This window comes from Vanrija albida (genome assembly GCF_041260175.1).
Source record: "Vanrija albida strain AlHP1 chromosome Unknown contig_1, whole genome shotgun sequence".
Lineage (NCBI taxonomy): Eukaryota > Fungi > Basidiomycota > Tremellomycetes > Trichosporonales > Trichosporonaceae > Vanrija > Vanrija albida.
This window is the reverse complement of record NW_027191420.1, coordinates 3,733,605-3,760,601: the sequence shown is the minus strand read 5'-3', so window position 1 is coordinate 3,760,601 and position 26,997 is coordinate 3,733,605. Positions and strand designations below refer to the sequence as shown.

The window sequence follows — 26,997 nt, the reverse complement described above, 5'->3', positions numbered from 1 at the left end:
CTGCCGACGCCCCGCAACGCCCCGATCACGCCAACGGCGATCAAACGCGCGGTGGCGACGGCGGCGAGGACAATACGACGTCCTTTCGCCCTCGGCCTTCCTCCTTCCTCTTCATCACTCGCACCACAATGAGCCGTCAGCGACCACCACCACCACCACCACCTACCTCCCGCTGGACCCCCATCAACGTCCCGCCCAACCCGCAGCTGCCGACCCCGGCGCCGAGCACAGCCAGCGAGCCCGAGGAGCGCGAAAGCTCGGCGTGCACCCTCGTCCGCGCGAGCGCCGCGCCCCTTGCCTTCCCTTGCAACCAGGTATGCCCTTCCCCCCACCCAGCTCACGCCCAGTGGAAGTTTTTCCTCCTCCGCAACCCGCTCTCGGGCGCCGAGATCGACGCCGTCTTCGCCAACGCCGAGCGCACGCTGCGCGCTGCTGGCGGTGGGTGTGCCCCCGGCGCGGCGCCGCTGACACCAGTGTCTCCGTACGCCATCAGCGTGCGTAACGGCCTCCGCCAAGTCGACCTGGGCCGCGCGCGCGGCATCGTGCGTGTCCGTTTCGCAGCGCCGGCGCTGGAGCAGGTCGTCCTCGAGCTGCTGGGGCGCGGGATCGAGCGCGCGTGCGGCGTCGCGAGCGAGGACAGCGACTCGGAGGACGAGGGCGAGGCCGAGGCGTTCTGGTGGGTTGGGGATCGGGCTGGCTGACGCCTAGCATCAAGGCTTCGTTTGCGCGCCTCGAGGGGGAAGACGCCGACGTCTAGCCCGCGGGCTGCGCCGCTCGGCGTCGTGGCTGGCTGGTCGGCTGTCTTCCCTCCGACGCCGCCGCCCTTGATCGTCGTCACTCGCCATCCGCTCGGCCCCTTGCTCGCCCGTCCCTCCACTGCATGCTCAACCGTCTCAACAGTCACTTGTCCCATCGCACTTGTACACTCCACTGCCAACACCTGTTCCATACAACTCATGTATCCCTCGCATCCACAACACGGCGCGCACTTCCGTCCCGGAGCCCCGCAAACAAACCCACTGGCCCACCCTGTCGGCGTCATGTCCCGGCCGCGGAATGGCTAGCCCGAGTCGTTTTCCAGTGACCATATGGCACCATCTCGCGCTGGTTTTTCTCCATCGCCCAGACCTCTACGACCGACCACTCCAATGGCAAGCAACATCGAGCTGCCGCCAAACGTATCGACCGCGCGCCCGCGCCGTGCCTCGGGCACATCGGTCGGCGGGGGCGCCTCCCTGTCGCCCGTGCGGGCAAAGGCCGCGCTCGCCGAGCTCCCACCCGTCGTCGACGAAGACGACGAGAGCACGACCCCGCCGCGCGCGCCCACGCCGACAGAGGATGACATCGCGCTGTACATGACCGGCGTGCTGGGCCGCACCTCGGCCGACGTCCCTGGCCCGTCGCTCCCCGCCTCGGCGACGGCCTCGAAAGCGCCCACCGCCGCCAACTCGGTCATCGAGCTCAACGTCGAGGGCGAGGGCGAGGAGCGTGAGCTGCCCGCGCTCGCGCCGACCGACCGCGGAAGAGATGCCTGGCTCTTCCTCGCGTCCGCGACCGTCATCGAGAGCATCGTCTGGGGCCTGCCGTACTCGATCGGCGTGCTGCACGCGTACTGGTCCGGCACCATGTTCCCGGGCCAAGAGTCGGTGGTGACGCTCGCGGCGACGCTGCAAAACGGTCTGCTGTTCGTTGCCTCGGGCTTCCTGGGACCGTGAGTGCTAGCCGTGGCAGGCCGAGACTTGCCTTCCGTGAGTAGCCGCTGACTCCGCAGGCTCTACGCCGCGTACCCGCAGTACACGCGCTACTTCCAGCTCTTCGGCCTGGTGTGCGGCACCGTGTCGCTCGTCTCGACAGCCTTTGTCACCAAGGCGTGGCACCTGATCGTGACCCTCGGGCTCATCTACCCGCTCTCGGCTTCGCTCTACTTTCCCTGCCTGACTCTCCTGTACGAGTGGTTCAACGCGCGCCGCGGCCTCGCCAACGGCATTATGTTCTCGGGTGCGGCGGCCGGCGGCACCTTCTTCCCGCTCATCGGCCAGGCGCTCCTCCACAACGTTGGGTACAAGGGCACGATGCTGACCCTCGCCGCCATCTTTCTTGTGGTCGACGCCGTCGCCCTGGTGTTCATCAAGCGCCGTATCCCCGTCGCGCCGCGGGTCGGCCAGCGCGGCCGCCGTGCCCGTCCCAGCATCAAGGTAGACTACGGCTTCCTGCGCAAGCCGGCAGTGTACCTCTTCTCGGGCTTTGTCATCTTCACCTCGCTCGCCAACTTTATCCCGTCGCTGTGGATGCCGAGTGAGTGGGCTGGCGAAGTAACCTGCTCAGCCGCTGACACCCCAGCCTTCGCCGAAGTCGTCGGGCCGACCTACCCTTCGGGCACGTCCCTCGTCGCCATCATGTACGGCGCGAGCGTTGTCGGCAACCTGATCACAGGGTACCTGACCGACCGCCTCCCGGTCGGCTTTGTGCTCCTCGGCTCGTCGACCATCTCGGCGGTCGCGTGCTGGGTGCTCTGGGGGCTGGGCACGAACAACGGGCTGCTCGTGGCCTTCTCGGTGGTGTGGGGCATCACGGCGCTGTGCACCGGCTGCGCGTGGTCCAAGATGGTCGTGTATATCTCAAGTGCGTGGCGTGGGGTGTGGAGATTTGGATGACAAGCTGACGCACCCGCAGAAGACGACCTCACGCTCCCCGGCTTGCTCCTCGGCGTGCAAACCGCCCTGCGCGGCGCGGCAAACTTCGCCTCGGGGCCCTTGTCGACTGCGCTGCTCAAGTCGTCGGCGCTAAAGGGCGCGGCGGGCGCGTACGGGTCGACGAACTATGGCGCGCTGCTGTTGTTCACGGGGGCGATGACATTTATCGGCGGCGTGTCGGCGGGGCTGTTCCCGAGGAAGTGAGCGGGTGTGGGCACGAGCGGTGCAGCCGCGAGTGCGAGCAGTGGGTCGCGCGCGTGCGTTGTCTCGCCCCACCCCCAGCGCGCCCAGCGTTTAGATTATCTTGGTGCCATGTTGTACGCATGCATTCTTGTGACGGCAGGCAGAGTGAGGCGGACAGAGAGCGCTCGGCTCGGCCGGGTATGCCAGCGGTGCCCCAGCCTGAGGCGCAGACAAGCGCCCGCGGCGTCGCTACCCATGTCCGCGGCAGCGATGCACGCGATGCATACGCTACGAGCGGTCGTCTGAGCTGCAATCACCGCAAGCGAGCTCTCCCTGGCCTCGCCCGCCTCGCTGCCTCGCTCGTCGAGCGCCGTCGCCGCGGCCAACAGGCGCCGCGGTTAAACTTAAGCGCGCGGTTGGGTAATACCCGCGAGCGAGCGCGCGAGCGAGCTCGACTCCACCCCCGCCGTGCTCCATCCCATCGCACCTCACCCTCTTCAGGCTCTTCTTATCTGTGCATAGGGCCATCGACATCAACTACTCCCCCATTCTCATCCGAAAGCATCATGCTCCTCACCCCCCTCCTCGCCCTCCTCGCCGCGCTCCCCGCCCTCGCCGAGCAGGCCGTGCTCGAGCAAGAGCCATGGCGTGGGTCCTCTCTGCAGCCTCGAGCCAGCTGACCAGCAGAGGCAAAGTACGGCGGTACCCCCGACCTGACGTTCTCCGGCGTCGCGGGCTTCGGGCGCCTCCCGCACGCCGTGTGCCTCGACGAGCCGGGGCGGGGGTTTGACATCGCCGTGCTGGGCATGCCGTTTGATGTAAGTGGGCTGCGGCCTCGCCGCGAGGCGAGGCTGGGCTGGGCCGAGGGCTTGACCTCGCCGCGAGCGAGTGCTCCGCGATCCCAGCGAACGGAGAGATAGACCCGCTGACCCCCCAGACAACCGTCTCGTACCGCCCCGGAGCGCGCTTCGGCCCGCACGGCATCCGTACCGGCTCGCGCCGCATCGGCCCCGCCAGGTCGTTCATCTACGGCTGGGGCTTTAGCCCGGCGCAGGACTCGGGGCTGGAGATTGTGAGTGCGGCGCCGCGCCGAGCGCCGTAGGCGCGAGGCGGGGGCGCGAGCTGGAGTCGGCGGCCGGGTCGGCGGATGGCCTGGCCCGCCTCGTCGGACATGCGCCCTGCCCGCCCACGCCTCGCCGCTCCCCCCGCCAGGCCACGCTCGCTCCGCTCGCGGCCCGCTAACCCCCCAGATCGACTGCAACGACGTCCCCGTGTCCCCCTACGACCCCGCCCTCGCCATCGACGAGATGCAGGTCGCGTACCAGACCCTCCTGGCGCGGCCTGTCAGCACGCCCGACGCCAGCTTCACGCGCCACCTCGCAAAGGACGGCAAGGAGCACCCGCGCATCCTCACCCTCGGGGGCGACCACACCATCGTGCTGCCCATCCTTGGGGCGCTGAGCGAGGTGTATGGGCCGATTACGGTGCTGCACTTTGACGCGCACTTGGACACTTGGAACGGGCAGTGAGTTGCCGACCCGCTGTGGCGAACGGGGAAGGGCCGGAGGGAGGGGGGAGACAGGAGCGAGCCACTGACGCCCGCCCCAGCGAGCTCGGCGGCGCGCACACCGAGCAGCACAAGACGACCCACGGCACGTTCTTCTGGAAGGCCCACGAGCTCGGGTACATCAACAACGCGACGTCTGCGCACGCCGGCATCCGCACGCGCCTGAGCAGCATGGCCGACCTGCTGCACGACGAGGCGGTCGGCTTCCGCGTCTACTCTACCGACGACATCGACGAGCTCGGGGCCGAGGGCGTGGCCAGCGCGCTCAAGAAGCGGCTGGGCAACGGGCCAGTGTACCTGTCCTTCGACATTGACACGATCGACCCGTCGATGGCGCCTGCGAGTGAGTGGGCGGAGCGGAGCGACAGCGGTAGATGCTCACACCTCCAGCCGGCACGCCCGAGTCCGGCGGCTGGACCACGCGCGAGGTCAAGCGCATCGTGCGCGGCCTGCACGGGCTCAACATTGTCGGCGCCGACATTGTCGAAGTCTCGCCCGCGTACGACACCAACGCCGAGCTCACGACCATGGCGGCCGCCGACCTGGCCATGGAGTTCCTCGCGCTCATGACGTCCAAGGACGGCCCGATCCCGGCCAGCAAGAAGGGCGTGCTGAACGCGGGGCTCAAGGCCAAAATTGCCAAGGAGAGGGCGGCGGCGGCGGCCAAGGCGGAGCGCGACGAGTTGTAGGCGGCGGCGGGGGCAGCGGGGGCGCCAAGAGCCGGCGGCGCGGGGGCCAAGGACCGGCGGCCCCGCAGGGTTGAAGATCTTGATAGGCTGCACCTGCCGCCACCGCCACGGCGGCGGCGGTTCGGGATGCATTGCAGATGTGTTGGCAAATGCGCGGTCGGTTGGTATTGCAGCCTCAGCTCACGACCTCGTAACGCGCCGCCGGTCGGCGATGTGCGAGTGCCACTTGGGCCGAGGCTGGCCGCGGGGGAGAAGCCGCGGAGATGGCCGTGGCGGCCAAGTTGCTGGTCACGGTGAGGCAACAGGTGACGGCGGCGTGCGCTCATGTTCTCCGAATGGCTTCGACGCATTGCTCATGATGCCTGCCCCAAGGAATGACCTGTCGCCAATGCGTGCGGCTGGGGGGGTCGGCACGGTAACGGCCCCACCTCGTTCACACCGGTCTCGCCGCCCACCTCTCACGCCGACGCCCACACACTCTCTCGCCACTGCATTTCACGTCCACCCCCACCCCCACACACCCTCGCCACCTCGCTGCGCTCGGTGTCTCGGCGGCCCGGCTTCCTTGTCATTGTAATATGCATGATGTTGCTATGGTACACACCTCCCCTGTCTATGGTTGGTCTATGCGAGAATGCCATTAATACACATCCGAGAAGTTGCCCGGCGACGTGAGGGGATACCCCCACGGAGTTCTCGGCAGCGGCGCTCCAGCAGCCGAAGCCATAAGTCCCATATGGGAAGATGCGATTACTTGTGGTAGAAGTTGTCCTTGACGGCCGAGCGGATGGCCTGGTCGAGGTCGGCGATGATGTCGGCCGTCTCCTCGACACCAACCGAAAGACGGACGAGGTTGTCGGTGATGCCGAGGGCGGCGCGCTGGTCGGCGGGGATGCCGGCGTGGGTCATGCGCGCGGGGAGCTCGGACAGGCTCTCGACGCCGCCGAGCGACTCGGCCAGCGTGAAGAGGTGCGTGCGCTGGAGGAAGCGGTCGGCAGTGTTGGTGTCTCCGCGGATACGGAACGCGACCATGCCGCCAAAGCCGCGCTGCTGGCGCTTGGCGAGCTCGTGCTGCGGGTGGCTCTCGAGGCCGGGGTAGATGACGCTCTCGACGCCCTCGTGCTGCGCGAGGAACTCGGCCACGGCCTGGCCGTTGACGCCGTGCTGCCTCATGCGGAGGTGCAGCGTCTTGAGGCCGCGCTGGGTCTGGTAGCAGTCGAAGGGGGAGGGGATGGCGCCGATCGCGTTCTGGAGGAAGCGGATGCGGCCGGCGAGCTCGTCGTTCGACGTCGCCGCGAGGCCGAGCACGACGTCCGAGTGGCCGTTGATGTACTTTGTCGCCGAGTGCACGACGAGGTCGGCGCCGAGGTCGAGCGGGGTCTGGAAGTATGGCGAGAGGAAAGTGTTGTCGACGACAACGATGAGGTTGTGCGCGTGCGCAATGGCGCTGACGGCCGCAATGTCGACGAGCTTGAGCGTCGGGTTGGTCGGCGTCTCGATCCACACGAGCTGGGTGTTGGGCGTGATCGCGCCGGCGAGGTTGCCCGCGTCCTCGAGGTTGACAAAGCTCACGTCGACGCCGACGCTCCCGGCAACCTTGGACAGGTAGCGGTGCGTGCCGCCGTACACGTCGTTGACCGAGATGATGTGGGCTCCGGGCTTGAGGATGTTGAGGACGGTCGCGGTCGTCGCCGAGCCGGACGAGAACGCAAAGCCGTGCTTGCCGTGCTCGAGCGCGGCGATCGCAGCCTCGAGGTTGTCGCGGTTCGGGTTGGCGCTGCGGCTGTACTCGTACGCAAAGTCGCCGACGGCGCGCTGCTTGTATGTCGTCGAGAGCGAGAGCGCGGGGATGACGGCGCCCGTCACGGGGTCAGGGTTGGCGCCGGCGTGGATCGCGAGCGTGCCGAAGCCGTAGTGCTCGTGCGTGAAGTCGGTGTGCGGGGCGAAGAGGGCGGGGGCGGGCTGGGCAGCGACCGGGGCGGCGGCGGGCGCGGGCGCGGAGGGGAGGTCACCGGAGGGCATTGTGATAGCGTGGGGTGGGGTAGCTGGGAGAGATGCAGGGGTGCGTGTCGCTGGTTATATGCCGTGGCCGATGCTAGAGGTGGCGAGTGCTACCGTTGGGTGCGTGCGAGATGCTGGACGCCCGACTGACCCACCACCGCCGCAGTTATATGCATCCCGCGTCGTCACTTGCTCTGTCAACATTTGTGGAATCGGTTGCGTGCTCAGAAACAATTTGCCAAAGTGCCACTTTGACCTTGCTCGGGGGAACTGCCTCTGACGCATTTTTTGCCCTTTTTCCTGCCCTCCCTCCGCCTTGCGACATCCCGAAGCGAGCAGAGCCGCACGCACGCCGCCTCGCCTGCTTCGGCTACCTCCCGCAAGCAGAGTCAGCAGCACCCCTGAGGCTGACTGCTCGCTTGCCCCCGCCACCAAGGCGTATGACGCCAGACGCGTCGAGAAACCCGAGCCGGCGCGGGGCTGGCTGCAGTTTTTCAGTGTCTCGGGGCTCGCGGCTCCCGGACACTCCGAGCCCCTCCCCTCCCCTCCCCAATCCGGCGACCCGGGCCCGCTGGCCGGAGGTGTTGCTCTGCAGCTTTTGCCCTCCTTTGCATGCATGCACAGCAGCCTGCACAATGTGCACACCGCCGCGTCCCATGACCTCTGCGGTGGCGACAGCCCCGCGCTGGCCGGAGCTCACGCACCCACGCACACCATCTTTGAAATTGACGGCGTGTGGCCATCACGCGGGCGGGCGCGGCAGGAGCGACACGCAACGGCTCCACAGCGAGCACGAACAGTGACACCAGTGTGTGTCGTCGCGCCTTGCCCGGTGCGGCGGGGGCATGCGGGGGAGCAGCAGCACAACACGACCTTGCCTCTTGCGGGAGAGTGCTCGAGGCGCCGCTGCTGCCCACCCGCCCGCGCATCATAGCCGAAACACGTCGTGTTGATAACCCCGAGCAAATGGCCTCGGCTATGAATCAGCCAATTCCGAATGACCGTCAGAGTGCGTGATAGATGCAGGCTTGTCTTCGGGACAGCGTTATCACGCTGCACGATGCACGCCGCGGGCGTTATCTCAGTGATGTGGGGCAGCAGCATGCAGTGGGGAGGGCGGTGACGCGCGGGGCGTGGGCGTGCGTGCAGATGCAGTCGCCACCCGTTGCCCGTCGACGCCCTCCGCAGAAGACTCCCCAGAAGACTTGTCACCCGCGAGCATCCCCAACACCAAGTGCCAAGCTGCGCCACCACGCCCAGCACACTGCTACGAGCGAGCGGCAGCGAGCGCCATGCACTGCCGCACCGCAGCGAGCTCGCCATGCACTGTAGCCAGCACGTTCGACGAATCCTGACAACTGACGGCGACGACCGCTCGGCCAACTGCTGACTAATCAACCTTACGCCCAAACGGCCTTACAAAGCGCTCGCCCGACTCTCGCTCGACATCCCGACGTCATGGCCGCTGGCCTGACGTATGCGTATCGGCGACTCAGCTCGGCCTCTTGGCGCAGACGTGAGTGAGCCTGATGTGCTTGAGAGCTTGATCTGCTGAAGGCGCTATGGCAGGGATGGGCAGAGGGGACACGGCTCGCGACGTCGTCTCTGCTGACCGCTGACCGGCGAGTATCGCGCGAGCATCCTCCCGCCCCACCAGCCAGCCCGCCACTCGAGCATGCTCGCTCAGAGGCCATCGACCTGCGCCTCGATTCCAAGCAGATGGCCACGCGCCCTGGCCCCATCTCGCCGTCGCTCGTCAGGGTCCGAAGACGGCCAACACGCCCGGCGCCGCGCCGCCCTCTGGCCAACCAAGCACGCGTGTCGAGCACACACTGCTGAGGACAAGCTCGACCAGCCTGGCCCAGGCTCGGGCGTTGTGCGCACCGGCGTTGTTGGCACCACCCGCATCGTGGCGGTGCGGTCGATCATCGCCACAACGAAGAGATGAGCCAGATCAGATCGCTGACGAGATGCGCGTGGCAGTCGCAGAGTCGCTGACCCGGCATGCGACATGCGGGATGCATGCTGCATGCGCTCGACACGCTTGGCCGCTAGCATGCGCGCTCGCCGCTAGCATGCATCGAGCTGCAGCGAGCCCGGCGGCAGGCCTGCACCTCGCGACCATTACGTCACGCCTGCGCAGCAACTCACGCCGACTCACATTCCACCCAGCAATCCTCGGTCAGACGAGGCGAGACACGACAGCAACGGGCAACGGGCGCGCGCGAGACGCGGCCAGACGACGGCCCAGCACGCCATGCCAACGCGACGATAACTAGCTGCTTCTCCCTTCTCACATCGCCCATCCCCCCTCACCAAATGGCAGACTACAAGCCCGCAGGGGCACGCGAGCTGCTGCCCATCGACCCGAGCGTCGGCGTGCTGCCGGGGTACATTGCGCGCGAGCCGACGGTCATCTACCTGCGCGACAAGCTGTTGACCGTGTCGGACGTGCGTGGGGCGGCTTGGGCTCGCTGACGGCGCAGACCGACAGCCCGATCCGCAAGGGTAACGGCGACGTCGTGCTCCGCTTCACCGACAAGGCGTGGAGCGTCAAGCGGCGGACCGGTTAGTCTGGTGGCGACGCCGCTCACACCGCAGAGATCAACGACGCCGAGGGCAACCCGCTGCTCAAGCTGCGCTGCAACCTCGCCACGATACAGGGGCACGTCGTGGCCGACGACGCGGGCGGCACCGAGCTCTTCAACGTGCAGGGCAAGTTCAAGCGTGAGTCCGGCCTCTGTTGTCGCTGACCCCAGTCCTGTCGCGCCACTACGAGGTCAGCTTCAAGGACGTGCAGAGCAAGGCGGGTGCGACGGTCCATGTCCGCGGCGACAAGTTTGGCTCCAAGGCCGACGTCGTGCTCCCCGACGGGCGCGTGCTCGCCCAGATCGACAGGCAGCTGTTCACAAAGAACGACATTGTCAAGAACAACGAGAGCGTGGGTCGCGGGTAGGGGGGTGGGGCTGACGGGCAGTACTATATCTGGATTGCGCAGGGCGTCGACGTCGCGCTGATTACGGGCATCTGCGTGGCTGTGGACATGATCAAGGAGCAGAGGAGCGCGCGGCGCAAGCACTAAGCGGAGGCGGGGGACACTTTGATAGATTGGCGCGGAGATATCTATGTACATACTTGCAGCGGCGGCGGCGCGGTGCGCACATGGGACGCGGCCGACTGCTCTCGCAACCAGTGCTGCAGGCCATGCATGCATGCAGAAGAGCCGTACTGCGAGGTAGCTGGTATATACTCGCTGCGATGGGGTCGCCACGTGCCACCCTCATGTATGCCACGCGCAATGACATCACCATTCGCCACCCGCCCGCCAGCGTCGCCCACATGTGCCCCCCATTCTGGCCCCAACAGCAAAGCGGCGCGCGGCACGCGTGCTCCATCTCAACGTTGCACTCTGCCCTTCGACAACGCAACGACACTCACGACACCCAAGACATCATGCCAGCTTCAGACGGCCTCGGTGAGTGCTCGTGACCTCGGGCCCAGCCCCGCCCCCGTCCCCTCCGCCAGCCACCTCGCCACCCGCGCCCTCGCTCCGCTCGGTCGCTCGCTTACGCCAGCCCCGCCCCTCTCCCCCGCCGAGCGCGACATTGTCAAGTCGCACGGCGGCTGGACGGCCTTTTGCGCATCGTACGGCCTCGAGCCGTGGAACCCCGACGAGAACAAGGAGGCCAAGAGCCTCATCCACCTGCTCGGGCGCAAGGGCAGCGACGCGGCGGATGTGAGCCTTAGTCCGCGGAGCGAGCCGAGGTCGCTGTAGGCCGTGGTCGCGCGCAAGCGCGAGCAAGAGGGGGGAGTAGGATGACGGCGAGAGGGGACAAGTAGTGTTCAGAAGCATGCATGTGTGAGAAGGCTAGCGGGCTTGGCGGCGTGCTGCGTGCCCAGCGTCGCCTCGCCCAAGCACTTCCTACAGCTCGACGCCTGCCCCGTCGCCATGTATCGCAACAGCCAACGCAAGCACGCAGGCAGCGACGGCCCACGCAGCATGCAGCTCGGCTCGCGGCTCGCTACACGCCGCGCCAAGAACGGCGACGACGGCGCAGTCCAGACCCATGGCCCGCCCGCGACACTCGCTCCGAGCGGAAGCAGACGGGTCACCCGGCGGGACGCGCGTGTGGCACCAGGCCATCTTATCGGACCGAGCGGCGAGGCCAGGTGGGTATCACTTCGGTTCGGTGCTCGCTATCACACCCTCGTGGCCTGTGGGAAGGCCGGCACGGTGTGCGGGTGGATCTGAGGTGGCGAGCGGCTGCGTATAAAACTCACCTCCCCCACCCCCAACAGGGCACCAACCGACCAACCACGACAGCGATGAAGCTCGCCACCGCCCTCCTCCGCGCCCGAGCGGCACTGTACACCATCCTCGCCCTCCTCCTAGCCACGAGCCTAGTGCTCTCCGCCATCCTACTAGACAAGTGGTTGGCAGCCGGGGCCAGGGGGGTGTGGTATCCCATCCTCGTGCTCGACTGGGCCGCGTCGTGCCTGCTCCTCCTCGCGGCGTTGTGAGGCCCTGCCAATACACAGCTGACGCGCAGCTACCTCGCGCCCCGCTCGCCCCCGCTCTGGGCCGAGCTCGGCGCCCTGCTCGGCGCCTTTGCGAGCGGCTTTGGCGCCGTGTACGCGCTTCAGAGCCACCTCCCCTCCCAGGCAGGCCTCAAGTCGCTTGGGTTCGCGACGCACCTCGTCGCAGCGTTCGGGGTCGACAGCACGTCGTACCTCTTCGCCATCGCCCTCTGGGGCGCGTACCGTCCCCGCGCGCTCGGTCGCGGGGTGTGGACCGAGTCCCTGCCCCGCGCGCTGGCCGCGTCGCAGCCCGTACACCTCGCAGAGACCGACGCGATCTCGAAGCCCCCGCGCGTCGCCCCCGGCCTCGTCCGGGTGGTAGGCTACGCCTTCGCCCTCGCCACGGCGCTCGCCACCCTAACCCTCGCCGCCGTCCGCGCGGCGTGGGGCGGTGCACTCCCCTCCCTCCTGGTAGGCGGCTGGGCGGCGCTCTCCGCCGGCGCGATACTCGCGTGAGTCTACCCAGCACGCAGCTGACCCCAGCCTCGCGCTCCGCCCACGCACCTCGCTTCGCACCGAGACCGCCGTGCTAGCCGACCTCGCGCTCACTGGCCTCTGTGCGATGGGATACCTCAGCGCCTGCCCCCCGCCCGAGGGCTGCACCCCCGCCTCAGTGCACACGGCCGCGCTGGTCCTCGGCTGGCTGTGTGCCGACGTCCTCGGCCTCCTCCTCGGCCTCGCTGGGCTGGTCCTCCTCCGCGCGCGGAGGGAGGGGGTGAGGGCTGGCACGTTCGGCGACATGGTCGAGGGCAAGGGGCTCGCGTGGGTCTTCGCGCCGGGCGAGGCGGGGCGCGTACTCGGCGGCGCGCTCGTCGCCGAGCCCGAGGCGTTGGCCTCCTCGGCGCCGTAAGGGCCAGAGAACGAGTACGAAACAAACATGTAGGCCGTACACGATGCCACTTTTCCAAGCACGTTCGCGGCGATCGAGCCCTCGGCCCACGGTGATCGGGCCCATCACCTACTGACCGATTCGTACACGCCAGATAACTGGCGACCAGACAAGACGCCGAGGGTGGGTGCATGCCGCCGGGCGGGGCACGTGTGGGCGAGTGGTGGATATCGCGACGCGTTTGGCGCCGGGCGAGCGCGTTGGCGCGTGTTGGCGCGGTTAGTGGCATTTGGCCGAGAGTTGGCCGAGATGACGATGACGAGCGCGACGGCGCGCTGCTTGCGCCGATGTCAACAACGTGCGATGGCCTGCGCTGTATAAGAGGAGGGCCGGGGTGGATGTGAGCCCCCCCAGCCCCGCACCCAAATGCTCGCCCTCCCCCTCCTCCTCCTTGGCGCGGCCGCCGCCGCCGCCGCCGCCCCGACCCCGCGCGACGACCTCAACCCGTACCCCGATGGCTGGCGCCTCACCTTCTCCCCCGACGGCAAGTTCAAGCTCGTGCACTTTACCGACCTGCACTTTGCTGAGCGGGGGCTGTTTTATGAGTACTGGCCCGAGGGGGATGTTCGGGTGGGTCGGGGTGGCGCCACGGTGCTGACGACCGCAGGGCCAGAAATCCATCGGGGTCATGGACGGCGTCCTGGCCGACGAGCACCCCCAGTTCATCGTCTACGGCGGGGACCAGATCAACGGCGAGTCGGCGCTCTACGACAACGTGACCACCTACCTCGACTGGGCCTTCTCCCCGGCCTTGAAAGCCAACACGCCCTTTGCCACAGTGTACGGCAACCACGACGAGAGCTACAACATCAGCCACATCCTGAGCTTTCAACACGAGAGCACGTACGCCGCCGCCAAGCACCTGAGCTGGACGCAGCGCAACCCTGCCAGCAGCCCCGACCCGCGCGGCGCGTTCAACTACTACATCCCGGTGTACGCCGACGCGGCGGCCACCACCCCGTCCCTCCTGCTCTGGTTCTTCGATTCCCGGAGCGGCGTGTTCTCCAGCGGCAAGTTCTGGATCATCGACGAGCCGTGGATGACCGAGGACTGGGTGCACCAGGCCTCTGCGCGCTGGCTCAACGAGACGGCCGACGCGATGAAGGCCAAGTGGGGGGCCCTGCCGAAATCCCTCGCGTTCGTGCACATCCCGCCCACGGCGGCGCTGACCATCAACCTCGCCGAGGTCGGCCTCAACCCGGGGGAGCACCCAGGGCTGAGGGGGGAGCCGACGACCAACCAGGGGAGGAAGGCGGGGTACTGGCAGAGCGCGGGCGACGGCCCGTTCTGGGCGGCGGTGAGCGGCACCCTCGGAGGGGCGGACGGGCAGGGCCTCATCGCCCTCACGGCGGGGCACGACCACCTCAACGACTGGTGTGGGCGCACGCCGGCCGTCGGGCCGTACACTTACTGCTATGGCCGGCATACGGGGTACGGCGGGTACGGTGACCTCCCCCGTGGGAGCCGCGTGTTCGAGGCGCACCTTGCCAAGGACGGGAAGCTCGCCAACGTGCGTAGCTGGATCAGGCTCGAGGATCATACCACGCAGAACACCAACCTGCTGGTCGTGGATGGGAACACGACGCTGGTTAACACGGCCGACCCGGCGCCGTCGTCGTTCTAGGGGTGTCGTTTCTTTCAGGCCGTAGCCGTTTAATAGACATGGACTTGAGTTTGTGTACTGCGTTCTGATGACGGTTCGAGTCAGTGCCCGCTCGGGTGGCCTCGTACGACACGGTGGCCCACGGCGCCGGTGAGCTGTGCAGAGTCCAGGTGCCGACCTCCCTTCCAGTCAGAGTGTCAGCCAGCAAGACAAGTCAAGAGTTCAGCAGGGCAGTCCCCTAAGATGTGATTCAGTCAAGCTCCCATGATATGCTACATACAGAATGGCAGAGTACAAGTGTGTCTATGTGCGGCAGCCGCAGCTCCAGTCTAGTCCGCGTCGTTAACCTCGTCCAGCACCCCCTCTAGTGGTTGCGCTCATTGGTGATCTCGTCGAACGCAATGCACACGGCCGAGATGAGCGCCAGGTCGACTCCAGGAGGCACCCAGACGTAGTACTGCGGCGTATCAGCGCTGCCCAAACCCCCACCCCCACCCCCACCCCACTCACAGTCTGCTTGTCGGCGAAAAACTCCTTCTTGTTCCACAAGTCGCGGTGGATCTGCGCGACGACCTGCCCGTCCTCGGCGATGATGTCGGCGTTGCCGCCCCACATGTCGCCCTTGAGCGTGAGCTTCATCGGCGCCTTGGTCGAGTAGTTGTTGAACATGACCTCGACCTTTGTCTTGATGCCGAGCTTGTGGTGCACCTCGAACAGCTGCTTGCCGTCGGCGTCCTCGCCAATCATCTTCTTGAGGAACGTGATGATCTTGTCCTTGAGCACGAAGAGGGTCTGCCCGCTGGCGTCGGTGATGACTGGGGCCGTCAGTAGCTGACCTCGTGCCCATGCACCCGGCCCACTCACCCTTGCGCTGGCGCAGCGACATGACCTTGCCGCCGACGCGCACAATGACATTGCCGTGCTGGTCCTTTACGCCAAAGTCGTCGCCCGACCAGCTGAGCACCTTTTCCTTGAGGACGAGAGTCGTTGGCTGCTGCGCGACAAAGCCGGGGAAGACGCCGATGGGCGGGTGGACGGGGTTGAGCGCCTTGGGGCCGTCCGAGAAGATGTAGCCTGGGGCCATGGTGCGGGTGTGGGCGTGGGGAGAGGGAGCGGAGTGAAAAGTGTTGAGGGTGTGATGGGCGAAGTGGATCGCGACCTCGAGGATGTTGTGGTGGAATGAGTGAAGGAGCAAACTGCGGATGTGCCTACTTATACTACGCGAGGCCGACGCGAGCCCGACGCGCGCGGCCAGCCCGCACCGCGCGCACCGCGTCGTCGTCGTCATGCAGTGCACCGTCGCCGCTGCCGTCGCTAAAATCGGCTCGGCGCGCGGACTGAGCAGTGGCCGAGGGAAGGGTCCGTGCCTTTGCCGCCTTCGGCCCGCTTTTTGCACCGCCGCCGCCGAGCCGCCGCCGCCGAAGCGAGCACCGCCGCGCTGCTGCACATGCGCGATATGCTGCTGACGCGCGCGGGCAAACGCCGCAGCGTCGACGCGCTGTAGATCACGGCGCGGACACGTGGGCGCGCGGTGAGGTGTCGAGGTGCCCGCGCCGCCGGCTGGGCTCGGCGCCGACGCCTGGGCCGACCCGGCCAGGTTGACACATTGCACACGACCGATTGCAAGTACCACTCATCATGTCTTACCACAAATGCCAGGCAGGCATGGCTACGGGCACAGCACGTCGTCATTGCCAGTACCGAGGCAAGCACTGCAGAAGCACAACACGCACTGGTTGTGCGCAGATGTCTTCTTGCCGGTCGAAGCTCGCTATGGGCGGCACGAACCGCCTGGTTACGGCGGTGCGGATGGCTCGACGCTCGCCCACGACAATGGCGAGCAGATAGGACTGTAAGCATTTCGATGGCACTGGACAACGCCACCGGCACCTAGCTGTCTTCAAGCCGTCTCACATGCTAACAGCACTGATTGTGATTGACTCGCGGGGTGGGCAGGCAGAGAGACAGCGCTGTCCTCCTCACACACTGACACACGCGGCACACTCACCTTACCTCTTGCGGCGGTCAACAAGTTTGGCGTCGCCGCCGCATCGACCTCTGCCGCGACTCGTGCCGTCCTCCTCCATTCTCCAGTAGCGCTCATCGTTTCTCCATCATACCGCTTGACTTGCCAGCTTCCTCACCTACCGACACATCTCCGAGCCCCCACCACCTCCCCCACATGTCCGCTTCGCCCCCTTACCAAGGGGAGAAGTGCATGTTCCAGTGTGACGACGATACCACCTGCGACGCCTTACCGAGTGCCGACTCGACTCGAGGCATCTGCTCCTGGTGTGGTCTTCCGTTTTGTGCAGACCATATCCGACGCGTCGACCACAACTGCTCAAATCCAGATCTCCTGGTGGGTAGCCGACTCGCCTAAACGCGATACTGACCATGAACTCAGCTGAGCAAGCGTAATGATATCGACGTATGTCCGCCGGACCAGCTGGGGCAAGCAGCGTACTGAAATCCCCGGCCCCGCAGGTGGATAGCGTCGTGTCCCAGATCGCCGAGTCCTCGTCCGTTCTTGAATCGTTCGCCTTGTCTATTCGACCCTCTGAGCGCTCTGCCCACATCCAGCTGCCTGTCTTCGATCCTGAGACCAAGATTTTGAACTGGAAGCGGGGTGGATTCAACGCACACACGCCGCTCGAGTTCGACTCTGGTCATCAAGTGCTTCTCCGTGTGCGCATTCCCCGGTGGGATTTCACCATCTCGGATGCTTTGAGCCGTCTGTACAGCGCAAGCGATTACGCAACTATGAAGACTGCCCACCGCGTGGCACCTAGTTTCATCCCAGACGCTTGGAGGATGGACGCAGGTTGTGAGTGGTTATCGAAGAAGAGCTGATATTAACGCCCCAGCATGGCCGCTTGCCGACATCTCATTCTTTGTTGACCATGCCAGTGGCTCCCGTCCGGCCCACCTCTGGGGCCACAATGGAGAGTATGACAAACCCAAGATCCGCACGACCATCCGCGACCTCGCCTCGCTCTACGTCTCCCTCTCCTCGCAATCGTTCGAAGGCGTCGGCTCCCTTTACCCATCTGCCACAGCTACCCCCACCGCCAACCAGCCACTCCAAGTTTATGTCGGCCCAATGCTGTCATACGAAGCCCACTACCGGTCGTCTCCTCCCCTCGGGCCATTCAAAACGAACCGCGAGGCCAAGACGGCCAAGATTGACTGCTTGCTCCACCTGATCGAGAACGGAAAGTACAAGTGGTTTGCGTCGCAATGGGTCCAACCTCCCCGACCGGCCCAGCCTGTTCTGATGTATCTCACTCTTCTGGAGGTACGCGCACTTGTCCAAGCGTGTGAGGAGATGGGCCGCTCGGGCCCGACCTACATCCGGCACGGAGATCAGAACCTCGGCTGCATCCTCACCCATGAGGATGGGAGCCTTTCGGCGATCGTCGACTGGGAGTTGTAAGTGAGAGTGAGCGTCGACATCTGACAGCACGTCCAGCGCGTACACGTGCCCCTTCGAAGAGGCATTCGCGACACCGACCTTCCTTCTTGGCAGCTATAGGGACTGGCGGCCCAATACCCTGGGTATCCATCAGGACATGTTGGTCGAGGAGTTCGAGTCTCGAGGACGCCACGACCTGGCAAGTGTGATCAAGGGCTGTGCGAAGTATAGCCGCCTCAATCAGCTCCTGTCTGAGAGCTTCCATTCACCGCTGAACCTCGACGGGCTGTTGGGGATGGAAGAGGCATTCACGGGGACGCTGGTCGATCCGCCTGCTACTCTGGACGAGTGGATGGCAAGGGCGCGTTTGAGGCACAGTGACAATGAGCGGCTCAAACAGCTCCAGAGGGACTGGGAGGCTTTCTCGGCAGCCCACCCAGATCTTGTTGGCCATAGCCCAGCAATTGCCAACGAGGAAGAGGAGGAGGAGAAGGAGGAGAAGGAGGAGAAGGAGGAGAAGGAGGAGAAGGACGACGACGATGAGTTGAAGGAGGTGAAGGTGAATGAGAATAAGGAGACAGCTGAAGAGAAGGGGAGGGACGACGACACGGACTAGGAGAAAGATGAGTAGCATCAATGAAGGAAGCGGGGGTTATCATGGGCCCGCGCGGGGGCACCAGCAGTGCGATGAGATGATGCCTGGGTGCGATGAGACGATGTTAGCCTTTGTCTTCATGCACAGTACATCCTTGGCCATGACCCCGCTACAGCTTTCCCTGGACCTTGTGCTTGGGGTTCTGTCCCTTCGGCCTGCGTGCCATCTCGGCGCCGACGTACTCGCCGCGCGCGTCCATCCTGTACACGCCCCACTGGTCGGGGATGAGGTACGCCGAGAGGTTGCTCTTGGGGTTAGTGTCCGAGATGGAGGCGACAAAGGCCGAGACAACGTCCTCGATCTTGGCGAACCCGAGCTCGGGGTGGGGGTGGACAAAGCCCTCGTCAAGGATGGCCGTTTTAGAGAAGTAGGGGCAGACGGTGTTGACGCGGATGCCGAGGGCGTTAGACGTAGGAATTAGGCCCTTCATGAGGCCGATGACGCCGGCCTTGGCCACGCTGTAGTTGACGCCGTACGAGCCGTAGAAGGACGACATGGAGCCGGTAAGCGCTATGGCGCGCAGCCCGGGGTCCTCCCGCTTGTCAGCGTACGCAAAGTACCAGAGCGCGAGGCGCGTCGTGTAGAGCACGCCGATGAGGTCGATGTTCAGCGTCGTGAGGTTGGGCTGGGTCGGCCCGTCCTCCTGCCCGTTGAGCTGCGACGGGTCGAACGGGTGGAGCTCGGTCACGCCGGCGTTGGGGAGCACGATGTCGATGTTGCCGAACGTCTTGGCACCGAGCGCGAACAGCGCCTTCTGGTCGTCCCACGACGTGACGTCGCACCTGCCCGACACGGCCTTGCCCCTGTGCGCGTCAGTCCCTGTCCAGCTCAGTCGCCAGCGGCTGGGTCCAAGGCGGCGGGCCCGCTCTCCGCCGGCACGGGCCCCTCCCCACCTGGCAGAACGCCGCCGTGGACGTGCACGCCCAGCCATCTTGCCCGAGGCCCACTCACTTGCCGGCCGACGCCTCGACGAGGCGCACCGTCTCGGCCAGCCCCTTGGCGTCAACGTCGCCGAGGATGACCTTGGCTCCGAGCTCGGTGAACTTGAGGGCGAGGGCGCGGCCAAAGCCCGAGCCGGCGCCGGTGATGAGCGCGACGCGGCCGCTGAAGCGCGAGGCATGGGCGTAGCACTCTTCTGTCGTGAGGGCTGGCATGGTGGTCGATGGGAGAGTGGAGGATGCGAAGAGATGTGGAGATGAGATGGTCGTGCTGTCGATGTGTGGGGCACTGTGCCAAGGCCCAAGATAACCGGCTGGACCGGCGAATGGCGCAAATGGCCGAACTTTGAAAACGTAATCGACGCGACGTCAGCAGAGGCAGGCACTGTGGCTGTTGCTGCACGCGAGACGCGCCGGGTTCGCGGGTTAGCACAGCAGCTGCAGCATGCAGGTACAGGCGTGGCCAGGAGGAATCCCTACATGCATCGATACGAGGGCAGTGGCACTTGGCGGCCGTGTGGCGGACGTGTGTAAAAGTAGAGCCATTTGCCCACTCAAACGCAGTAAGTCCTCGTCACTGTGGCAGGTGTTTTGGATACAAGCGGCGCGGTGCACCATGGCATGGCCATTGAGGAGCCTTCCATGAACGCAAATCCCCCCACCGCGGTAGAGTACCCCGCCCGGCTCGCCGAGCTCAAGACCTACCTGGAAAAACTAGAGGCCTGCGAGTGCCTCCTCCGCGAAGCTTCAGCAGCCGACCTAGCCCATATCAGCAACGTCGTCGCGCGGGTAGAGCACATCCTCACCGCCGGGCCGGAGGTCACGCCCGCCGCGCTGGCCGAGGCGATCAAGTCGTTGGGGAGGCAGGCGGCCGTGGGGCGGAACGCGTGGGTCGTGCAGCCTTTGGAGGCCTGCCTCGGGCCGATTGCAGCGGGTACCGCGAAGGCGACTTTCGACGCCGGGCAGCTGCAGAGCATCATGATGGCGGCGTACAAGCCTGTGAGCGCGTAACCCTCTGCAGGCTGACTCTAGATCGCGCGCCTCGTCCAGAGAGACACGGAAACGCTCGAGCTCTACACCCGGGACGGGGTGGCGCTCCTCAACGACGTGAGCGCTGCTCGGGCCGAGCACGAGGCCCTCGAGCAGGAGGCAGGCCGCCTCCTGGCGGCGTACAAGGCGCTCGTGTTCGTCAGCGATGTCCTCCTCGGGTCTCAGGCCGACCTCGTCACCGCGCAAGGCGAGCTCATCGACGCTCTGGTTAGCGGAGAGGAGCCGGAGCCGGGGTATCGCGAAGCGCTGGGCCTGCGCGCCGACTCGGTGCGCGCGGGGAACGAGGACCTCCACCTCCGCCGCGTTGCGTTGGATTCGCGCTCTACCAAGCTCCAGGAGCGTACGGGGGAGCTGATGAAGGTTGAGACTGAGTTGGAGGGGAGGTTGGGGGAGATGGAGCGGCGTAAGAGGGAGGTTGGGGAAATTGCGGACAAGTTCAAGGTCGCGACCCGTGCCGTGCCGGCCACCGCCATGCCCGTCACAAACACGTAGGAGGGCTGCGCTCTCCGAGATGGCGGGGTCGTCCATGATCCCATCTAGACTGGGCAATGCTCCTCGATACCCTCGCCAATGATACCAGTCGCACTCTCCTTTGAAGCTCGTATGAAGCGCTGTACATACCTATCGAGTATGCGTTTCGGCCGCTGGGTTCACCGCGGTTGAACGCTGAATGTGAACGCCTCGCCCTGACAGCACAGCAGCACCAGTTTCCTCCCCCACGCATTTACCGTAAAGGTGGCGTGTGCGTGTGTTGTGTGTGGCGGGCGTGATCCGCGCAGTCGACACGAGGAGTGTGGCACACACGAGGTCGGTGTCACTCCTTGCCGCGCGCCCGCCTGGCGGCCCCCTCGCACCGCCGAGAGCCCAGTTGGGGTGCACGATGGCACACACGTCGGCGCTGGAGCATAGCACACGCCCATCGTCCTTTGGCACAGTTTGTTCTCTGGCTGGTGCGTGCGCGTGATGACTCGTGCCAGTATTTCAGCCCGCGTTCAGTGAGTCTTGCTTTCTAGTCCCCCAACTCGTCATTCAGTCCACAACTTCTGTGACTCTCGCTCTTCACTCTTCACAACGACCCAGATTCTCTACCACACCGTTCTCTGCTGCCACCGACTCCAGGCGCTTCCATGGCCGACACAGCCAGATCGAGGCCATTGTGGCGGAGTGGAAGCCGAGTTACACGCCCGCCTCGTGTTCGTCCAACCGTCGGCGCGCCTCCTCCAACACAATGGGAACATCTCCGCCAACACTGGAGACAGTGGGAACGGCTCCTCCAACAAAGGGAGCAGTCCCGCCCAGCAAAATCCCACAGTGCCACGGAATGCCCCTTCAGTCAGCAACGACTCATGTCTCGGAGCGCATCGAGCACCATGGAACCGCGTCGCAGCCCACCCACACTCCACGACGTTAAGTATCCGCACTGCCCTGTCGGAGCTGACGATGCGAACGCGCAACGAGCACGACCCTTCCTCCGCCAGTTACCCGGACCCCTACATTCTCTGCCTCGACTATGCACGAAAGGTTGGACCCGAGCCAGCCGAGTGGGCCAAGGCTTCCCGGAGAGGGTCCAAATCGGCGGTCCGGAGCTCGCGAGTGCCCATCCCCATCGCGAGGGTGACTCCAGTACGTTTCCGACTTTTGCGCCCCCCACAACAGGCTGGCTGGCCCCCTTGGCGACGAGGCGGACACGGACACTGTCGCAGGACAGTGGGATCACCGCGGTCGCCGTCTCCAGGAAGCGCGGAGCAGTTGCTCGCACAAAGACAAAGAGAACGTCACTGGATGCCATCGGCCGCCTTGCCCGGGAGCGTCGCTCCGCCTCTCCGGGTCCTCTGCCGACAGCATGGCCGCAGCCATCTTCGACGCCGTGGTCCAGCACATGGTCGAGCTCGGCGGCGGACAGGCTCTGGTCGACGTCCGCCACCTTTGGGGCGAGGTTTCTTCGACTTGGGCGACAGTCTCTGGGTCCCGGAGCAGTCTGGTGTCCCCGGAGCCCAGGAGATGGGCTGGATCCATCTGGAGACACGGCCCAAGCCCCGGGACCCCTCCCTTGACCACACTGCCCCGGCCACTGCGTCTGCGTGTTCTGCATGCCCCCAGCCAAGGCATGCCTTCCACCTGCTCCCTCCCCACTCGCCCAGACCCCAGTCGCCCGACCCCCACTCCTCATAGACCCTTCTCATCAGCTCCTCCCTCTTCTTTCCCCACGCCGCTGAGCCGAACACCCCTTTAGACCCAATGAATCGCGTTGGAATGGCGCCGCGCGCAGACCCCCGCGTGGCACTGCCAACAGCTGCATGCCTACAACAGCCCGTCCATGTCCTCCCTCTCCTCGAGCGCGAGCAGCTCTCTGGCCAGCTGGTCAACGTCGACGCGCTCGCCGCGGCCGGCATAGTCGATGAGGCGGCGCCACTTGCCGAGGAACTCGTCGTCGCTGAGCGAGTTCCCGGGGTCCCCCTTGGGCGTTTGCACGTCCTCCTCGATCACGCGCCCGTCCGTCGTCGTGACCACCACCCTGGCGGTCCACTTTGCCGGGAACGCCGCGTCGACCGTCCTATCGAGGTGCATGTGCACCTTTTTCTGGAAGGCGCGCACCTCTGGATCCGAGAGGCGCGCGTCGCTGAAGTCCGCGAGCTGGGCCGAGCGCCCGTTGGCGAGCACGCCGAGCACGAAGCCCATGGAGAACTTGCTCTGGTGCACCGAGGCCGCGGCCTCGGCCGGCCCGAGGACGTTCAGCGCCTCCTGGTGCACGTGGCAGTCGACGCGGGCAATGTCCCCCGCCGCGAGGTTGTGCGCCTCCATGATGGCCAGGAGGCCGTCGGCGCTCGGGTGCGTGTGCCGGCACGACGCGTGGAACTTGAAGCTGCTGTCGTCGATCTGGAACCGCCCTGGGACGGGGAGGAGGCGGGAGGGGTCGGCAGAGGAGAGGTCGACGCCGGGCACCATGCCGGCGAACATGCCCTGCTTGCCGAGGAGCACATTGTGGCTGCCCGTCACGCCGTGGGCGGCCAAGAAAGCGCTCTGCACGCCCGTGCCGGCCGCGTGCGCGCAGTGCACCTGCTTTGAGTCGGCGGCCGTCGCGAGGAACTCCCACAGCCCAGCCGTCTGGGTGCCTGCCGACCCTAGTGCGTTGAGCACGCCGTCGGTATCGAGCCCGAGGAGCGAGCTGGCCGCCGCCGCGGCGCCGAGCGTGCCCGCCGTGCTGGTTACGTGCCAGACGCGGTAGTGCTCCCTGCCGAGGAGGATGCCGGCGCGGCACGCGACCTCGTACCCCACGACGCTGGCCGTGATGAAGTCCTTTGCCGACTTGCCCTTGGCCTGCGCGACGGCCCACGCGGCGGGGAACACGACAGTCGCGGGGTGCACGACGCTCGCGTTGTGCAGGTCGTCCTGCTCGACGACGTGCCCGGCCCCGGCGTTGAGGTAGGCTGCCCAGTACGGCGCGCGCGGGCCGCCCGAGAAGGTCGAGGCTGGCCCCTTGGCGTCGCCGCCGACGTCGGACGCCATCGCCTCCATGGCCGAGATGACGCGGTACGACGCGCCGGCGTGCGCGCAGAACACCCAGTCGGCGAACAGGCGCTTGGTCGCCTCGACCGTCGCGCGCGGGAGGTCGGCGTACGTGAGCTTTGCGGCCCAGGCCGCTAGCTGGCGGGTCTCGGCTGCCATGGTGGTGAGAGTGAGAGTGTGCAGTAGTGAGCGAGTGGGCTCGTCGTCGGCGGGCTGATGTAGTCGGAGTGGGCTACGTACCCGGGGTTCGGCCCGGTGCGGGGTTCGGAGACGCCCGACGACCTGAGATAGCCGGAGATGCTACCACGACGGCGGGCGAGTCGCGCGGCGAGGAGGTCGGGCGGGGCTTGGCTCGGCGCGGGGCTGACTGCATGCGGGGTGCGTAAGGTGGTGCGGGGGGGACGATGGATGATGCATGTGTTGGGACGAGGGTTCGTGGGAGGCAGGTGAATGCCGAGGCGGAGAAGAACGATGACAAGCAGGCATCAAACGCGCCAAACCTGACCGCACCCGCCGCACCCCCGCGCCACACGAACGCATGCATGGGCCAATATAGAGTAGCAATGGATAATGATGCAGGATACAATGAAATGTGTAGTGAGAAGTGATGTGCCCATACGCCGATTCAATGAGTGGTCAAGCCCCTACTCCGGGATCTTGGGGAACCCGTACGACCCCCGCGAGCTCGCGCGCCCCACGCCGGGCCGCGTGCTCGGCGCGCTATGAACGCTATGCACGCCGTGGGACGCGCGCCACGCAGCCCGGCTCACGCTCTCGCTCGACGAGCTCGCATGCCGCGTCTCCTCGTCCCAGTCGAGCGACGGCGTGCGCTCGTCGACCTCGGGCGAGAGGCTCGGCTCCCGGCTGGCCGGCTTGGACGAGCCGACGCGGAAGATGCGCTTGCGCCGCGCCTTGACGTTGCCCGCCTCGATCGCCGCAGCGGTCGCGGGGCCGGACGGCGCGGCGCCCGGCGCACCACGCCCCAGGTGCGGGAAGCTGCGCACGGCAATGTGCTCGTGGGCGCGCGCGTACGGGCTCAGCGTGTTGGCCGACAGGCTCAGCGTCGCGAGCTGCGACACCGAGTTGTTGAGCGGCAGCGTGATTGCCCCGAGCCCGGCGCGCGACGCGACCGTCCCAATCGACGGCGCGCGCTCGCGCGGCGGGTGCCGGATGATCTGCGGTGGCATGGGGTCCGTGGCGGAGCGCAATCGCGCACCGGCGTCCATCGACACGGGGCGCGGTAGGGGGGCGCGTGGTGGCGGAGAAAGCGCGCGCTCTGTACCTCCGCGCGCTGGGTCCCAGCTCGCCCGCGACACATGCGTACTCGCGCGGCCGCCGGGACTCTGGGGCCTCCGTACGTGCCCGCGAGCCGACTGGCTACGCATCGGGGACGGAGGCACCGCAGGGCCAGAGGCGCCGTGAGCGAGCGCATGCGAGTGCTGCAGGGCAAACGTTGCGAGCGAGTCGGCACGCGAGCGCGAGCCAAGCAGATCCGAGTGTGAAGTCGCAGTGCGCCGCAGACTCGGACCGAGCACCGGCCCGCTCGAGCCATGGTAGCCCATCAACCCGACCGTCGACTGCGCCGCCCGGCCACGCAGGCTGCCTATTGTCGAGGCGCCGCCGATCGAGCTCGCGCGCGCGGTGACCGACCCGCCTGTCGCTGTCCCCGCCGTGCCCGCAGGGCTGGGCATCGCTCCCCCCGCTTCGGACGGCGCGCGGATTTGCGACTGGGCATGGTACACGCGCGGGCGGGTAATGTATCCGCCTCCGATTGCTGGGAACGACTCCCACTCGGTCGGCGACATGACTCGCGGTGGCGTCGCGTGGCCGTGTCGTGGTGGCGTCGAGTGCCCGTTCAGGTGATGGTGGCCATGGAACCCGCTGTGGTCGTCCATATCCGCCGACATGTCGAACGGCCGCCCCTCCTCGTCGTCGACATCCCCTCCGTCGTACTCGTCCGTCTCCGACTCTTCCTCAACCGCCTCCTCGTCACCTCCGCGGTACGATTCCAGTGGTCCTCCGCCGTCCATGAGGCTGCCGAGGCCCCGTCCGCCGCCGCTCCGTGCCTTCTCCCACAGCCTCCCGAATGCCTCGTATCCCGAGTGCGTTGGCAGCCCCTCAGGCCGCAGCCCGTACGTCGGGTCGTAGTTCTCGATGTCCGGGAAGACGGTGTACGACGTCGGCGACTCGGACAGGCCCGACGAGCTCGCCGCCGCACGCTCCTTCATGCTAGTGGCTCGGTGCAGCGCGCGCCGTCTTGGTGTCGAGTTGGTTGTCGGGGGCGAGTGGGCCCCAAACACATCCGTCCCCGCCGACGTGGGGTCATACTCGTCCATCTGCTCGTCGTCGTAGCTCGTGTTGGCCGCCTCGGGCTCGCGGTACGGCGTCTCGACGTGCCCCGCCGTCTTCGAGTCGGTGAACCAGCGCTGGGAGAGGCGGTGGATAATGCCGGGCAGGTCCTCGCGGAACATTTCGCGCAGTTGGCCCTCGATCTCCTGCTGGAGGTAACCACGAATCACTTCGACGCTGTCGAATGTGCTGCTGACGTCGACGTTTTGCAGGGGGTCATTTTTGAACACGAGCGTGATGCCCTTTGACGCCGACACCACGAGGATGAGGATCGCACGCAGGTGCAGCTTTGAGAGCCGCAGCGTCATGGGCACGAGGAGGGGCTGCGAGGCGAGCAGGGGCGTCGAGATGGGCAGGGTGGACGATGGGAGGAGGTTGGGGTTGTGCGATAGCGGGTTGGCCTGCACGCGGCAGCGCACCTCGATCCAAGCGTCGCCCTGGTATCCTAGCCGCAGGATTCCACGGAAGCGGTCGAGCGAGAGGTCACCGATCTCGAGAAGCGTGAGTGTTGGGGGCTGGGGGTCAGCTGTGAACAGGCGGCGCAGCCTACCTCCTTGCCCATGTTGAGGTCGACTACCTCGATGCGGCCTTGGATGACGGGCGGCTTGTTTCCCTGCACGTCAGTGCTGCACGACTCATTCACCCACCTTGTTCAAGGCCGTCTCGAGCATTGCTTTTGCGTCGTCGTAGAAGCCTTCCGAGAAGGCCGTGGCCCACGACGGGAAGAGGAAGGACATGTTGATTAGGTGGTGCTACAGTGCAGTGGGGATACAGGGGGGTTTTGGGTGGGGTATACACGTATCCTGGTCGATGTCTAGATGGGCATGGTCGTCGAGAGTGTCGAGCGTCGCGTCAATGAGAGAGAATGGGCGGGAGTGAT

The 26,997-nt window shown here is 66.2% G+C and overlaps 14 protein-coding genes across 14 annotated transcripts; 9 read left to right on the top strand and 5 right to left on the bottom strand.

The window, feature by feature from the left end:
* Positions 1-128: 128 nt before the first annotated feature.
* On the top strand, positions 129-701 carry Q8F55_001526 (uncharacterized protein; the record flags this gene model as incomplete). The annotated part of the gene is made up of 1 exon (XM_069350144.1): positions 129-701. The coding sequence occupies one exon, from the start codon at positions 129-131 to the stop codon at positions 699-701; it is 573 nt and encodes a 190-aa protein (XP_069213688.1).
* Positions 702-1,148: 447 nt separating this feature from the next.
* On the top strand, positions 1,149-2,897 carry Q8F55_001525 (uncharacterized protein; the record flags this gene model as incomplete). Its single annotated transcript, XM_069350143.1, has 4 exons — positions 1,149-1,711; positions 1,772-2,295; positions 2,341-2,622; positions 2,674-2,897. 4 exons carry the CDS (start codon positions 1,149-1,151, stop codon positions 2,895-2,897), a joined length of 1,593 nt encoding a protein of 530 aa, XP_069213687.1.
* Positions 2,898-3,442: 545 nt separating this feature from the next.
* Q8F55_001524 (uncharacterized protein) lies at positions 3,443-5,132 on the top strand (the record flags this gene model as incomplete). The annotated part of the gene is made up of 6 exons (XM_069350142.1): positions 3,443-3,524; positions 3,564-3,694; positions 3,814-3,948; positions 4,127-4,401; positions 4,485-4,786; positions 4,834-5,132. The coding sequence occupies 6 exons, from the start codon at positions 3,443-3,445 to the stop codon at positions 5,130-5,132; spliced, it is 1,224 nt and encodes a 407-aa protein (XP_069213686.1).
* A 750-nt stretch (positions 5,133-5,882) lies between these two features.
* On the bottom strand, positions 5,883-7,154 carry CYS3 (cystathionine gamma-lyase cys3; the record flags this gene model as incomplete). The annotated part of the gene is made up of 1 exon (XM_069350141.1): positions 5,883-7,154. One exon carries the CDS (start codon positions 7,152-7,154, stop codon positions 5,883-5,885), a length of 1,272 nt encoding a protein of 423 aa, XP_069213685.1.
* A 2,298-nt stretch (positions 7,155-9,452) lies between these two features.
* On the top strand, positions 9,453-10,215 carry Q8F55_001522 (uncharacterized protein; the record flags this gene model as incomplete). Its single annotated transcript, XM_069350140.1, has 5 exons — positions 9,453-9,584; positions 9,620-9,701; positions 9,735-9,860; positions 9,893-10,074; positions 10,111-10,215. 5 exons carry the CDS (start codon positions 9,453-9,455, stop codon positions 10,213-10,215), a joined length of 627 nt encoding a protein of 208 aa, XP_069213684.1.
* Positions 10,216-10,586: 371 nt separating this feature from the next.
* On the top strand, positions 10,587-10,908 carry Q8F55_001521 (uncharacterized protein; the record flags this gene model as incomplete). Its single annotated transcript, XM_069350139.1, has 2 exons — positions 10,587-10,608; positions 10,709-10,908. 2 exons carry the CDS (start codon positions 10,587-10,589, stop codon positions 10,906-10,908), a joined length of 222 nt encoding a protein of 73 aa, XP_069213683.1.
* A 551-nt stretch (positions 10,909-11,459) lies between these two features.
* Q8F55_001520 (uncharacterized protein) lies at positions 11,460-12,561 on the top strand (the record flags this gene model as incomplete). The annotated part of the gene is made up of 3 exons (XM_069350138.1): positions 11,460-11,566; positions 11,684-12,163; positions 12,195-12,561. The coding sequence occupies 3 exons, from the start codon at positions 11,460-11,462 to the stop codon at positions 12,559-12,561; spliced, it is 954 nt and encodes a 317-aa protein (XP_069213682.1).
* A 405-nt stretch (positions 12,562-12,966) lies between these two features.
* DCR2_2 (Phosphatase dcr2) lies at positions 12,967-14,224 on the top strand (the record flags this gene model as incomplete). The annotated part of the gene is made up of 2 exons (XM_069350137.1): positions 12,967-13,170; positions 13,208-14,224. 2 exons carry the CDS (start codon positions 12,967-12,969, stop codon positions 14,222-14,224), a joined length of 1,221 nt encoding a protein of 406 aa, XP_069213681.1.
* Positions 14,225-14,567: 343 nt separating this feature from the next.
* On the bottom strand, positions 14,568-15,287 carry Q8F55_001518 (uncharacterized protein; the record flags this gene model as incomplete). Its single annotated transcript, XM_069350136.1, has 3 exons — positions 14,568-14,660; positions 14,714-15,018; positions 15,068-15,287. The coding sequence occupies 3 exons, from the start codon at positions 15,285-15,287 to the stop codon at positions 14,568-14,570; spliced, it is 618 nt and encodes a 205-aa protein (XP_069213680.1).
* Positions 15,288-16,636: 1,349 nt separating this feature from the next.
* Positions 16,637-18,234, top strand: Q8F55_001517 (uncharacterized protein; the record flags this gene model as incomplete). The annotated part of the gene is made up of 3 exons (XM_069350135.1): positions 16,637-17,030; positions 17,071-17,635; positions 17,676-18,234. 3 exons carry the CDS (start codon positions 16,637-16,639, stop codon positions 18,232-18,234), a joined length of 1,518 nt encoding a protein of 505 aa, XP_069213679.1.
* Positions 18,235-18,382: 148 nt separating this feature from the next.
* Positions 18,383-19,427, bottom strand: Q8F55_001516 (uncharacterized protein; the record flags this gene model as incomplete). The annotated part of the gene is made up of 2 exons (XM_069350134.1): positions 18,383-19,076; positions 19,225-19,427. 2 exons carry the CDS (start codon positions 19,425-19,427, stop codon positions 18,383-18,385), a joined length of 897 nt encoding a protein of 298 aa, XP_069213678.1.
* A 405-nt stretch (positions 19,428-19,832) lies between these two features.
* Q8F55_001515 (uncharacterized protein) lies at positions 19,833-20,753 on the top strand (the record flags this gene model as incomplete). Its single annotated transcript, XM_069350133.1, has 2 exons — positions 19,833-20,210; positions 20,244-20,753. 2 exons carry the CDS (start codon positions 19,833-19,835, stop codon positions 20,751-20,753), a joined length of 888 nt encoding a protein of 295 aa, XP_069213677.1.
* Positions 20,754-22,562: 1,809 nt separating this feature from the next.
* Positions 22,563-23,927, bottom strand: Q8F55_001514 (uncharacterized protein; the record flags this gene model as incomplete). Its single annotated transcript, XM_069350132.1, has 1 exon — positions 22,563-23,927. One exon carries the CDS (start codon positions 23,925-23,927, stop codon positions 22,563-22,565), a length of 1,365 nt encoding a protein of 454 aa, XP_069213676.1.
* A 485-nt stretch (positions 23,928-24,412) lies between these two features.
* Positions 24,413-26,854, bottom strand: MDM34 (ERMES complex subunit; the record flags this gene model as incomplete). The annotated part of the gene is made up of 3 exons (XM_069350131.1): positions 24,413-26,632; positions 26,668-26,730; positions 26,765-26,854. The coding sequence occupies 3 exons, from the start codon at positions 26,852-26,854 to the stop codon at positions 24,413-24,415; spliced, it is 2,373 nt and encodes a 790-aa protein (XP_069213675.1).
* Between the last annotated feature and the right edge of the window lie 143 nt (positions 26,855-26,997).